The 11,842-nt window shown below is 41.8% G+C and overlaps 1 protein-coding gene across 1 annotated transcript; it reads right to left on the reverse strand.

Annotated features, from left to right (window-relative positions):
* Positions 1–818: 818 nt before the first annotated feature.
* Positions 819–11,099, reverse strand: CA3H2orf78 (chromosome A3 C2orf78 homolog). The gene is made up of 3 exons (XM_025932812.2): positions 7,720–11,099; positions 3,721–4,482; positions 819–2,867 (listed from the first exon to the last, which is right to left on the reverse strand). The coding sequence occupies exons 1-3, from the start codon at positions 7,814–7,816 to the stop codon at positions 949–951; spliced, it is 2,778 nt and encodes a 925-aa protein (XP_025788597.1). The 5' UTR covers positions 7,817–11,099; the 3' UTR covers positions 819–948.
* Positions 11,100–11,842: the final 743 nt, after the last annotated feature.

The following is an 11,842-nucleotide window of genomic DNA, read 5'->3' on the forward strand; positions in this document are numbered from 1 at the left end:
GAAAGCCAGGTTGGCCATCTGCTGGCGCTTGCTAATACTGAAGGCTTTGGAGGCATATATAAGCCTCCAATTGAAGCCTCGTTCCTCTGCCCGCAGTGTGACCTAAGCCCATTGCTGAATCTCACTAGTAAAGTGGCACAGTGGTACTAGCGTTGCATGTCGTTGTGTTGGTTAACTGGAGTAGTGCGTTCACCGGCCTGGTGCGTAGGTGTTTAATAAACAGTGATTTGTATCCAGGCCCTGTTCTCCGCGTGCCTCCTGCTTCTCGGCGGGCCTCCTGCTACAGCAGTTGGCTTGGCTAGGCTCCAGTGATCAGCTGCCCCCAGGATAAATGTGAGCCCTTGCCATCCATCCAGTAGATGGATGATTTGTACTTACCTTACCCAGCTATAGTCATAGATGGATTGGACAACCCAAACATTTTGGAGGTATGTCTTGAATCTCTTGTCTTCTAAAATACTATAGGGTGGACATGAGATGTAAGGCCAGCCTCCACGAAAGGCTTTACATTTATTCTGGTCAGCCTAGACTGACTCATCTCCTGTCATCTCCAATTCTATTTATTCTTTTAACCCTAACCTCAGACCCTGCTTCTGCCATTTCCCCCACTCCTGCTTTTTATAAACCTAGAAAATCTCTCCCCTTTCAGCCTTCGTGGCCTGGACCAAGTTCCTTCCTCTTTTCTTCTTATCCCCTTTCCCTTATTCTCCCATCCAACTTTTGGTTCTTTCTCATGCAGACTTTTATCCCGATCCCCACCAAAGAAAACCCCCAGTTAACATTATCTCAGAACTAAAAAGTCTTCTTTATTTCTCATCTATTAATTATGTTTATTATGTTTTATTAAGTTTTAAAATACATCTGAGTAAATAGAGAAATTTATATCTATCTATCTATATATGGATAAATGGCTGGTACTCAGAGTGGTACCAACAAACGTAGCAGCTCTTATATTGCATAGCCATAGTATCGAGCAATTTCCATATCTTTTTCCCTCTCAATGAAAAACTGCACTTTCCCCAAAGAGGTGTATTTGGCTGCATTCTCACGCTCTTGTTGAGCCTGCCGCTTCATGGCCTCTCGCTCTGGCCTCTGTTCTTTTGTGATGGGCTTCGACATTACTGGCTCAGGAACATTGGGTTTTCTCCATGGAATAGGTTGAAAGCAGAAGTCTTGGAGTAGAAATTGATTGTGAGGTTTGGGTGGGGACTGGAGTTTGGTCACAGCAGTAGGAATGGGTTCCTGCTGGAGAGAGGTGCAGGATGACGTTTTGTAGGGTGCAGGTCTGGATGCAGCAGAGTGAGGGACACTAGGCCGGGTAGGGTTGGTCAAACCTGGTCGGGTTGGATTGGTTGAAATTGGCCGAGCTGGTCTGGCAGGACCTGTCAAGGAGACAGGGGTTGGCCGGGATGAATTGACTGCACTAGGTTGAGCTGAGCTAGTGGACCCTGGCCGGGCAGGGTAAGCCACAGCAGACCGACGTGAGGCCAGAGAGTGTGGCCTCCGAAGAACAGGTCGAGCTTGAGGCTTCTCCAAGGTTGGAAAAGGCAAAGGCACCAACTTGACCTTCCCAGGAGGTGGCAGCTCATACTGGGATGGAGATGGACACTCTGTGTCAGCACCACTGTCTTGTTTCTGGACTTTGACTTTATTTTTTTCAGGACCTTTACCCTCACGTGGGGTGTCCAGCCATTGTTTGATAACTGGGGATGGCTGGGCAACTTTAGGGTTGCTGGAGTTTCCCAGGGCCCAGGAGGAAGAGAGTCTGATTTTCTTATCACTCTTTTTCCCCAGCGCGTGAAAAATCTGTACGGACTCCAACATGTGCATGCCTAGGCAGCTTCGAGGCTTTTTAAAGGTCTCTTGGCTAAGCTCAGGTTGATTTCTCCTCCGCTTCATCTTGGGAATGGTTGGCTTCTCTTCTGCCTTGACTGTGTTCCCTGACTGCTTACTCTCTTCAGCTTTCTTGGGGTTGTTTTCTCTGCTCCTTTTGGTCTTTTCCTGCCCATGGCTCTTAGTTTTGCTGATCCTGCTGGATGCAGCTTTCTGAGATTTGCTGTTGGAATGCTTGGCTGCATTCACATGAGCCCTGTCACTATCTCCAGCATTGCAAATAACCACTTCTTCCCCTAACAGGCATCCTGGGTCCTTTGGCTGGATTTTGGTCTTGGGAACACCATTGATAGTCTCAGCAGCTTTGTGTTTATTCTTCCTGGCTTGATCAGAGGACAACTTTATGACACTTGACTTTTCTTGCACTTCATTCAACTTGATGATTCTGGTATCTTTGGCATTGATCACCTTGGGACCTTTGGATTGATCAAGGTCGTTCAAGGAATTAAAGAGCTGGGGAAGATGAATATCCTCCACTAGAGTAGTGATGTCTGCGAAACCACCACTAGATACAATCCCATTTTCAAGGGTCCCTTGGTCCTCAAGACTCATGCCATTTTTTCCCAGATCAGTGTTTTCAGAATCAGACTGCTCCTCTTGGCCAAGGGGATCAATGCAGGCCAGGAGCTGGTGAATATCAGGAATTTCTAAAGGAAGTAGTGGAGGATCTTGATTTTCTAACGGGATCTGGTAGGCATCCAGAGGCTTTGAAAGCTTCGTTTTAGTATCACTCAAATTCTTATTCTCAGTTTGTTCCTGGCTTGGAGCTGGAGGCAGTGCCAGCAGATTACTGGAACTCTGTATAGGAGCTATCACTGAGATGTCTCCAAGCTCAGGAGGTGGGTTGCTTTCAAGTACCTGGATATTTCTGCTACTGCAGGACTTGGGGAATTCTGGAATTTGTGGCAGACAAAATGTCTGACTTGGAGATTGCAATCCCAGGGAAGTCTCCATCCCCAGGGAAGTCTCCATCACTACAAAGAAATCAAGGAAGAAGTCATTCCCTGGTAAGTGAGATGCTCCCCCAGACACCAAGACAGAAATCATGCACCTTCCAGCAATAGGCAAGGCGGTTCTACCAGCTCTTCTTAAGGATCATGGACAGAACCCTGTGCTAGGAGATAGGAGATGACTTCTAGTTCTTACCAGTGATCATTTGATGTCATTGATTCTTGCTTTTCTTTGTATTTTATACAAAGTTTAAGTAAAATAAGAGGCTAAAGTGGTTTTTAAATTATGAAATGTTTCTACAAAGCCTATAGAATCCTTGCAATTCTCCCACTTTCCTTAGAGAATAAGAACACTTCACACCATGGACTAGGAGAGGGAATGGAGCTCTTTCTGATAAAATATATAAGGATAGATTCTTTGCCTGCTTGCTTTGGACAGCCTCTCGGAACACAAGGTCTTAAATCCTGGTGTAAATTAACGAAGTGAGGGAAAGTTAAACTGGCACGATCACAATAAGAGTTCCGAAATGCTTTCCAAAGAGACTGAAGCAATAGATCAGGGAAGGGAGTTCATTACAGTGTGGTAGTACAGGAGACTGATCAGCTAGGGCAGTGAAAAGTGTGGTAGCCCTTGTGTATGCACTTGGGGTCCTTGTACCTGTAGCATAGATGGCCATTTCAGTGTCCCACCTTCCCACCCCTATTTAGTGCTCTTATACAGAGTCTGAAAATGGAGAGCACTGAGTGAGGGTAGTGGTTATTGAAGTCTCAGGACTTAAATTCTGCTTCTCTGTGGATGCACTACTACTTGGCTGAAGATTTGACCCTGGTTTTGGATGCCGACCTTAATTCTTTCCCTCTTGCTATTTCTACTCACCTTGAAAACTTGTTTCTGTGATGGGTTGAGCAGATACAGAGTAGTAGATTCCAGAGGTGGAGACTGGTGGTGGGACATTTGTGGGCTGAACCTCCTTTAGTACCATGACCATTTCTGGTTGGGGGGCAGAGGGCTTACTTCCCATGTATGACACAGAGCCATAGGACTGCAGGTAGGCACCAAGTTCTCCAGACAGTAGAGGTCCCAGTGTGCCTTGATTATAGTAATATACCTGGCTTCCTTCCTGGTAGGGAAGTGATAGGCTGTGTCCCTGATTTGGAATCTGAGATGGTGTTCCCTGAACAAGGCTGGCAGAAAGTGATGGATACAGAGGGACCATGTTATTGGCCTCTGAAGTTTTATCATACTGGGCTGCCATAGATATGGAAGAAACAGCCGTGTCCTGGTCAGTGACAGTCACAGTGAAGTCTCCAAGTGAAGATGACTTCTTTTCAGTGCTCCCTGTGCTATCCCACTCAAAAATACCTGGATAGGAAGCAGCTGAAGTGGAGATCTGGCTCTGGGCAGTAACTCCAGACAACATAGTTGTACTGGAATGTTGGTAAAGGTAGGCACTACCCATGAGTGGCTGGAAAGAAGTGCCAGAAGCTGATGGCAGTAGCCATGCCGAACTGACTGCTGGAGCAGAGACTCTGGAGAAGCTGTAGACACTTCCTGCTAGGGAAGCTGCATTGCTCACCACAGGGAGAGAGAGCTGCAGAGAGTTTGGAGTTCCAAGTAAAGATGGATTTTGGAAATTTTCTGTAGGGAACAAGAGGGTTATGAAGAATCAGGGAGATCTCACTATGTTTGAGGAAACACATTATCTTAAAGTTGTTGCTACCAAGAAGCCTCTAATACCAATAGTTGCTGAGATACCAAAAATCAAACCATTTAAGATGGTTGTAAGGGCTGAAGTAGCTTGGTAGGTACTCTTCTATATTAACTGCCTGTGCTCCCAACTTGGGCACAGATGTGTGGAAGACCCAGGTGGTGTGCTTCGTACATCATTCCATAAGCAAGAAGCAACCTTCTCCCTGCCCTGTCTTTCCCTTGAGCCTACACCAGCATCCACTCACATACTGTTTCCTAGAAGTGAAGCACTTCCGTCTTCGGAGGTCCTTAGAGAACCTCTGTTCTATATTCTCATTTCACGAGTGAGGAAACTGAGGCCAGGGAGGTCAGACTGACTTGTTCAAGTTCTCCCATTATGTTAGGTCTCATTACCAGGTTATAAAAACTAATAATCGTGACATCCTTGCCAGGACCCTACTCTGAGCATTATGCTGCCAGAAACCAGGAGAAATACAATGAATGTAGATTCCTCCCCCATTAGAAACTGATACAGCTATTACCATTGTAATCTTCAGGGTCTTGTTTTGCTTGTGCAGTTCGCATACAGCTCAGTCCAGCTGGTAAATTCAAAGGGTCATTCGTGGGGCTCCTGGTTGGCTCAGTCAGAGGAGCATGTGACTCTTGATCTCGGGGTTGTGAGTTTGAGCTCCACGTTGGGTACAGAGATTACTTAAAAATAAAACCTTTTTTTTTTTTTTAATGGTCATTCTTCTTAAGCCTGGTTTCTGATCCTACCTCAAAATGACTACCTGAAACTAAGTTTCTCAAAAAGTGCTTTTTGATAGAATCAAGTTATTTAAGCTGTCTCTGTGCTTCAGTTTACTCATCTATAAAGTGGTTGTAATAGTAACAACAACAATGGTAGTAGCAATAATTCGCACATGAATAAAAGTGATACATTACATATGATTTATATGAAGGAAGATATGTTCCGAAAAGACAGAAAAATCATGAAAAACACACATTACAGAACTAAGAAGAAATATATAGATATTAATGAAAACTGGGATATGTAGCAAGCATCAAGGCATAATAAGTTTACTGATATAACAAGTTCTTTATCATACATACAATATTACAGAAGTGAATATTGCCTACCCAATTTTGCTGAATACTACTAAACAAAATGGAGCCCACAACAACAGAAGGTGATTTTGAATGAATTCCTAACCAGGACATACAGACAAGGATAGATCAGTAAAAACTGCATAACAAGCAGCAAATGCCATAAATGTGAATGAATAGGTAGCCACAGCTTTTGTAGACAAGTATTACAATGAAATCTGGTACAAAGCAGAGAGGAAAATAAGTGTAAAGGAATTGTTACTGCATTCAGTCCCATTTTCCCAAATATTACCCAGCAAGTAACAGATACTATGTCTAATACAAATGTATATTTCAATATAATCATATAACAAAAGGAAGAACATTTAAAAAGCATCATGAAGGTTTTTCTATTTATCTAAAAATATATTTTAATCATCTTCAGCATTCAGGAAAATGTCATCCCCAAAGCCTATAAAAAACACCATCGCTGAAATCAAACAGACAGACAAAAATGTTTAATGTAAGAAAACCCAAAGGACTCTACAAAATTGTTTTAGATAAATGTGGAATTAGGGATGTGGGGCTTGACTTTTCTTCTTAGGTTGCTGAGATATGAAAACAGATGTGTGCTCCATGGTGGGAAGAAAGTAACTGAGAAGATGAAAGGAAGCCTTGACTTGGAACCTACTTATCACACAAAGGAATTAGTCTTTATGATTCAGTCTAGGAGATACCAATTTTTAGATAAACTGAGTCTTGTTTTTAATAGGCAAAACACCTACATGGCTTAAAAAAGCAGAATGAGGGGCGCCTGGGTGGCGCAGTCGGTTAAGCGTCCGACTTCAGCCAGGTCACGATCTCGCGGTCCGTGGGTTCGAGCCCCGCGTCAGGCTCTGGGCTGATGGCTCGGAGCCTGGAGCCTGTTTCCGATTCTGTGTCTCCCTCTCTCTCTGCCCCTCCCCCGTTCATGCCCTGTCTCTCTCTGTCCCAGAAATAAATAAACGTTGAAAAAAAAAATTAACAACAACAACAAAAAAAAGCAGAATGAAATAAAACTGAATATTCGGTTTCCTCCAGCCCCTTAGATAGTCACTTTTATTAATTTCTTGGATAAGAAGCATCATTTCTTTTTTTTTTTTAAGAAGCATCATTTCTAAAGCATATTTCTTAAAATGTTTACATTCAAAACTTTTCAGTGCCATCTGTGTTCAGAGAGGCAATACAAAAAAGCAAGCAAACAACAACTGTGTACGACCTTTCTGTAAGTTGCTTTTCCTGGTGATGCCCAATTCCGGCCTTACTTTCCTTCCTAGTCTCTTAATGTAAGTATTAGCTAAAATCAACTTTGTTTTGCCCTGCTCTAAGCAGATTTCATTTTATGCTCTTTCTGCTTTAATTTAAAATGTTTGGTTTCCTTCAATATTCCACCCTAAACTACCTCTTCCCCCACCCTCTCCCCTTGAGAGCTTCTCTATGCTCTTTCTTTTCATTCTTATATTTTCCCCTCCTCCTTGGTTCCTGGTAGCCTGTGCTGAGGGAAACAATCCTAAACTTCCTTACCTTTCAAGACTTGCCTCCCTAGAGCCCACTCTCCTCCATCCTCTTTTCCTGTTTTCCCTTTACACCTACATTAGTTAGAAAACATGTGAATTTGACTTTTTGAGCAGCACTAAATTAAAAATACTAAAGTCAAAATATTAGTGGAGGAACTGTTAACAGATGAAATGTCTTGGTAAATATTGCTAGTTTTCTACATAACCTAGGTTTTCTCTCTTTCTGTTGAAACACTCTTCAACAAGCCTCTGATTTCATTTTCTACATGGGTGCCCTTTAAGACTCAGTATTAGAAAAGAAAGGGACCAGAGAGAACAACCAATCTAACATCCTCATATAACAGATGAAGAAAAAACAGGTTTCAGGAGTCAATGACTTGTCCAAAGTCACACAGGTAATAAATGCCAAAGTCAAAACTGAAGTGAGGTCTCCAGAGTTTTAGTTCAATACTTTCTCCCATGATTCTATGCTATTTTGAATCTACTACTACATTTAGGGGCAAAAATAAAATCTAATGAAAAACTTTTAAGTTTCTTTCCTTACCAGACATGGTCAGAGAAGAGGAAACATCAACTCCGGATACAAGGGATGAGGAGACGATACTGGAGGATGTCTGAGTGGCTGAAGCCGAAGAGTGCATGTGTCCAGTACGAAGGTCACCGGTCACTGGTCACTGGTCACTGGTCACTTGCGATGATCCAAATTTATTTACAGGTGACTCCATGGAAACCCCAAGATTCCACCAGGTGGTGGGGGTTTGGTGGGAGAATGATGTCACAAAGCAGGCAGTTTAAAGGTACGAGGTAGCCAATAGGGAGGTCAGATTCCCAACAAGAAGACGGGATTGGTGGAAGGAGTTGCAGGAGAACTAAAACAACACCTAAGTGGTACCTAATCCTATAAGACAGATGTGATAGTCTCACTTTCTCTCACATTCTTATCTTAGGGAAATCATCTCAATGTTTCTTAGAGGTGTTCATTAATATAATGAACTAATAGCTATTCATAGTCTATGTATTATATTTTATCATCTGTATTCTACATTTACAATTATATATCCAGTTAACTAACATCCTTAGAAAGGAAAGGCACATCTAGGTTGAACAATTAAAGGGGCTCTGAAATAATATTAGTGGATCTGATTAGTAAACTTACTGCAGCTTTTAAGGAGCAAAAGAAGGAATTAAGGAATTCTTTTTGTAACTTGGTTAAAGAGTAGGGTGAAGTTTGTTCAGTGCTTCAGTGAAGTTTGTGGAGAACAATGTGGTGCAAGGCTTGTCTCCTTGAATCCTACCTTCCTTGGACTGGGCTGTGCTGGGCAAGGCTGAATTTAGATCTCTCTTCTCCTCTCCTTCATCATAGGCATTGTTTGTGGGAGGGGTCTTGATCTTGCATTCTTACACTCATGGATGTTACTTCCTGTCAACCTCCAGCAGCAGGAGTCTTTTGTTCAGTGCCTGATGCTTTGCAGAATGAATTCTGCCCGTTAGAAGCAAATACCAGAGAGTTGGAAGACACAGATGATTGCAAATCTTTCCTTTTCCAGCATTTGGTTGCAATTCTTTTGCCCATAATTTGCTCCCTCCATCTCTGGGCCACACAGGCATCCTGCAATCCCATCCAGCTGTTTTATACGTGAGAGGCATTCCGGGCATTCAGGGTACTTTCCCTTTCTCATTCTCACATAAGTGTATCCAGTGTGGCAGTTACCATAGCCTCTTCCCCCCTTGCAAACAGTCACTGTAGAATCTTGGGCCTCTAGGATTCTCTGCCTGCCATGCTTGGGTGCAAGATCAGGCAAAATGAAGAGTACAATAGTTTACAGAAAGAAGAGGACATTCATTGAGAATAGGGAACATGCAAAGTGAAAGGGTACAGGAAAAAAGAGCCTCGTGTGGATTTTGGGTTTCTGTGAGAAACAAGTTGACACATTTTGGCCTCATTTTATAGTAACAGAACATGCAATTATATACATATAAGTGTAAATCTGTACTTATATATTAACATAATATTGACAGAACAATGATAATATCAATGCATATATAATATATTGATTATAATATAACTTATATAACATATATTAGTGTTTAATATCTTATATTCATTAAATAAATATATTTATTTATGCAACTAGATAGTGCAGCATTTGCCATGAATTCTGTACACTAAAAAGAATAATCTTAAATATATATTTTTTGTGTGTTTTTTGTGTTTTGTGTCATATTATCTCATTTATATCATTGATCGGTATGTTCACAGGATATAAGTTGTTTTTAAATGCTCCATTTTTTCTATATTTTTCCCTTGTATTTTTAAGGTATCCAGCATTGTAAGACATATCGCATGTTTTTCTCTTGATGATTCTTTTGAAGCATCATGAACTAATCAACCAGCTGGATTTTGTGGAGACACTTAAAAAGGGTCCATGAGAAAGGCCCTGTGGTGAGTTATACTGTGCACCCAAGCATAAGGAAGATGTCTGCAGCCAGCTGGAACTGGCCTGGATTACCTCTGTTTTTGTTCCCCGGGTTAGTACTTTTCTTACTAACCACTCTTGTCCCTGTGATGAAGTGAGTTAGTTCTGAGCTGCTAATGCTTTTTATGTGAAGTAAGCTGGTTTGGGGGAGGAAATCTATGGATCAAGTCATTTTCCTCAGTGGTAAGCTTTTAGGAGTGCCCAGATCAGCCTACCTATGGACTTTTCTGGGCCAGAGTACCTGTGGCCAAAGAGTAGGAGGTATGTGATAGAAGATGCCAAGAGCCCACAAGAAGATAGCTCACGGGTGGTACCTCCAGAGACAATGTTTCATTTATAGGCCTACTTTTCCTATTATGAGATATGAGTTTGTTCAGTGATGGGGGATGATGCTTATCTGAGAAGAAATTGTGAGGGGTGTTGCAGCATAGAGATATGGCTTAAGCTTATAAATGTTTTTCAGCATTTTTTTCCTCTAAGACTCATACCTCAAATAGCCTACCTCTATGATATTAGTATATAATGTGAGGCTAACAATATATAGGAAATAATAGGCAAGCCAGACCAGTTTCTCTTTTCTCTATGTTCCTATGGAAATCAAGGGGATCTATAGCTACTGCAGGTTAGGGTGAGTGCTGTAAGGTTGGAGGAAGTGTAGTAACACAAATTGTGGTAGCAGTGAAATATTTACATACTAAAATATCTAGTTCCAACATTCAGTTCTACTCAGGCAGACCCTTAGTTAGGCCTTTCCTGGCTCCCAGCCTCTCTATCTTCTCTCCAGATTTTCAGCCATTTGACTTAACCTACAGAATCATCTTAATTTCTAAAATGGAGGAGGAATAACCTAAAAAGCTTTAGTCAAACACTCTGGAACTTAGCATCAAGCCCTATCCTGACCTAAAGTCTTATATTTGTGGTTAGAGTATGGTCTTATCCTATAGACCCTCTTCCTGCATTTTGCAGACATTGGGATAAATAGGACTTGTCTTGGTGTAATATATCCAGTCCATCTGCTACTGCTACTGCTCTCCTTTACTTCCCCTTTTGTTACTTTTTGACTGGGGGGTTAAAGACTAGAATCCCTCAAACACCTGAGGTTTGGTACCTGGGGCCCTACCAGATACTAGTAGATTTTGTTAGTGTCAACTACTCAGCTGTTTGGTGTTCCAAATATCCCTTGCTCCTATATTTTCCATTCCAGTATACTACATATCTATTAAGGCATTCTTTTCTTTTCTTTTTTTTCTTTTTTTAGAGACAGAGAGCAAGTGGAGGAGAGGGGCAGAAGGAGAGGGAGAGAGAAAGAGAGGGAGAGTGAGAGAGAGAGAGAGAGAGAGAGAGAGAGAGAGAGAGAGAATCTTAAGCAGCATCTATGCTCAGCACGGCCTGATGCAGGGCTACATCCCACGACCCTGGGATCATGACTCAAGCCAAAATCAAGAGTCAGATGCTCAACTGACTGAGCCACCCAGGCATCCCAAGGTACTCTTTTGCCTCATGTTGGACCTACTCCCATCCAAAGGCCTACTCTTTTCTAGTTCCCATATTTTCTGGAAATCCTGTTATGCCTACATCTGGATTTTCTTGCGTGAACGATAACTGAGTTTGTGTCTTGTAGCAAATTAGAAGTGCAAGACCGGGGTGCCTGGGTGGCTCAGTCGGTTGAGCAACTGACTCTTGGTTCTCTTTAGTTCATGATCTGACAGTTCGTGAGTGCAAGCCCCACATTGGGCTTCATGCTGACAGTGCATAGCCTGCTTGGGATTCTCTCTCTCCATATTTCTCTGCCCCTCTCCTGCTCACTCTCTCTGTCTCTCAAAATAAATAAATAAAATTTAAAAATTAAAAACTAAGAAGTGCAAGACCAGTATACCTTATGGTTTCTGATAGACTTATGTCACATTTTATATATTCTCATGTCTGTAGATATATGTACCATTCATACTTTTTGGCCACTGAATGCCTATTGAATATTGTTTTTTAAAAAAATAAATTCCAAAAGAATATTTTATGATTTAGCACCAAATTTGAATGTATCTATTTGTAAGTTTGCAAATATGCTGTGCTAACTTACACCTTTTCTTTTTCCAAATAGCAATTTGCTAATATTGACCTGTTTTAAATTATGTGTAAGTTTTCCGAATTGTAAATGCTTGTGGATTTAAACTTGGTTAGAATATGACTGTC

This window comes from Puma concolor, chromosome A3 (assembly GCF_028749965.1).
Source record: "Puma concolor isolate L17-30 chromosome A3, mPumCon1.1.hap2, whole genome shotgun sequence".
NCBI lineage: Eukaryota > Metazoa > Chordata > Mammalia > Carnivora > Felidae > Puma > Puma concolor.

Coding starts and splice junctions, on each gene's coding strand:
- CA3H2orf78 (XM_025932812.2), bottom strand. CDS start 7,816: ATGCACTCTTCGGCTTCAGCCACTCAGACATCCTCCAGTATCGTCTCC. Junction 4,483..7,719: donor CTCTTCTCTGACCATGTCTG/GTAAGGAAAGAA, acceptor TGTTCCCTACAG/AAAATTTCCAAAATCCATCT. Junction 2,868..3,720: donor CACAGAAACAAGTTTTCAAG/GTGAGTAGAAAT, acceptor ATTTCTTTGTAG/TGATGGAGACTTCCCTGGGG.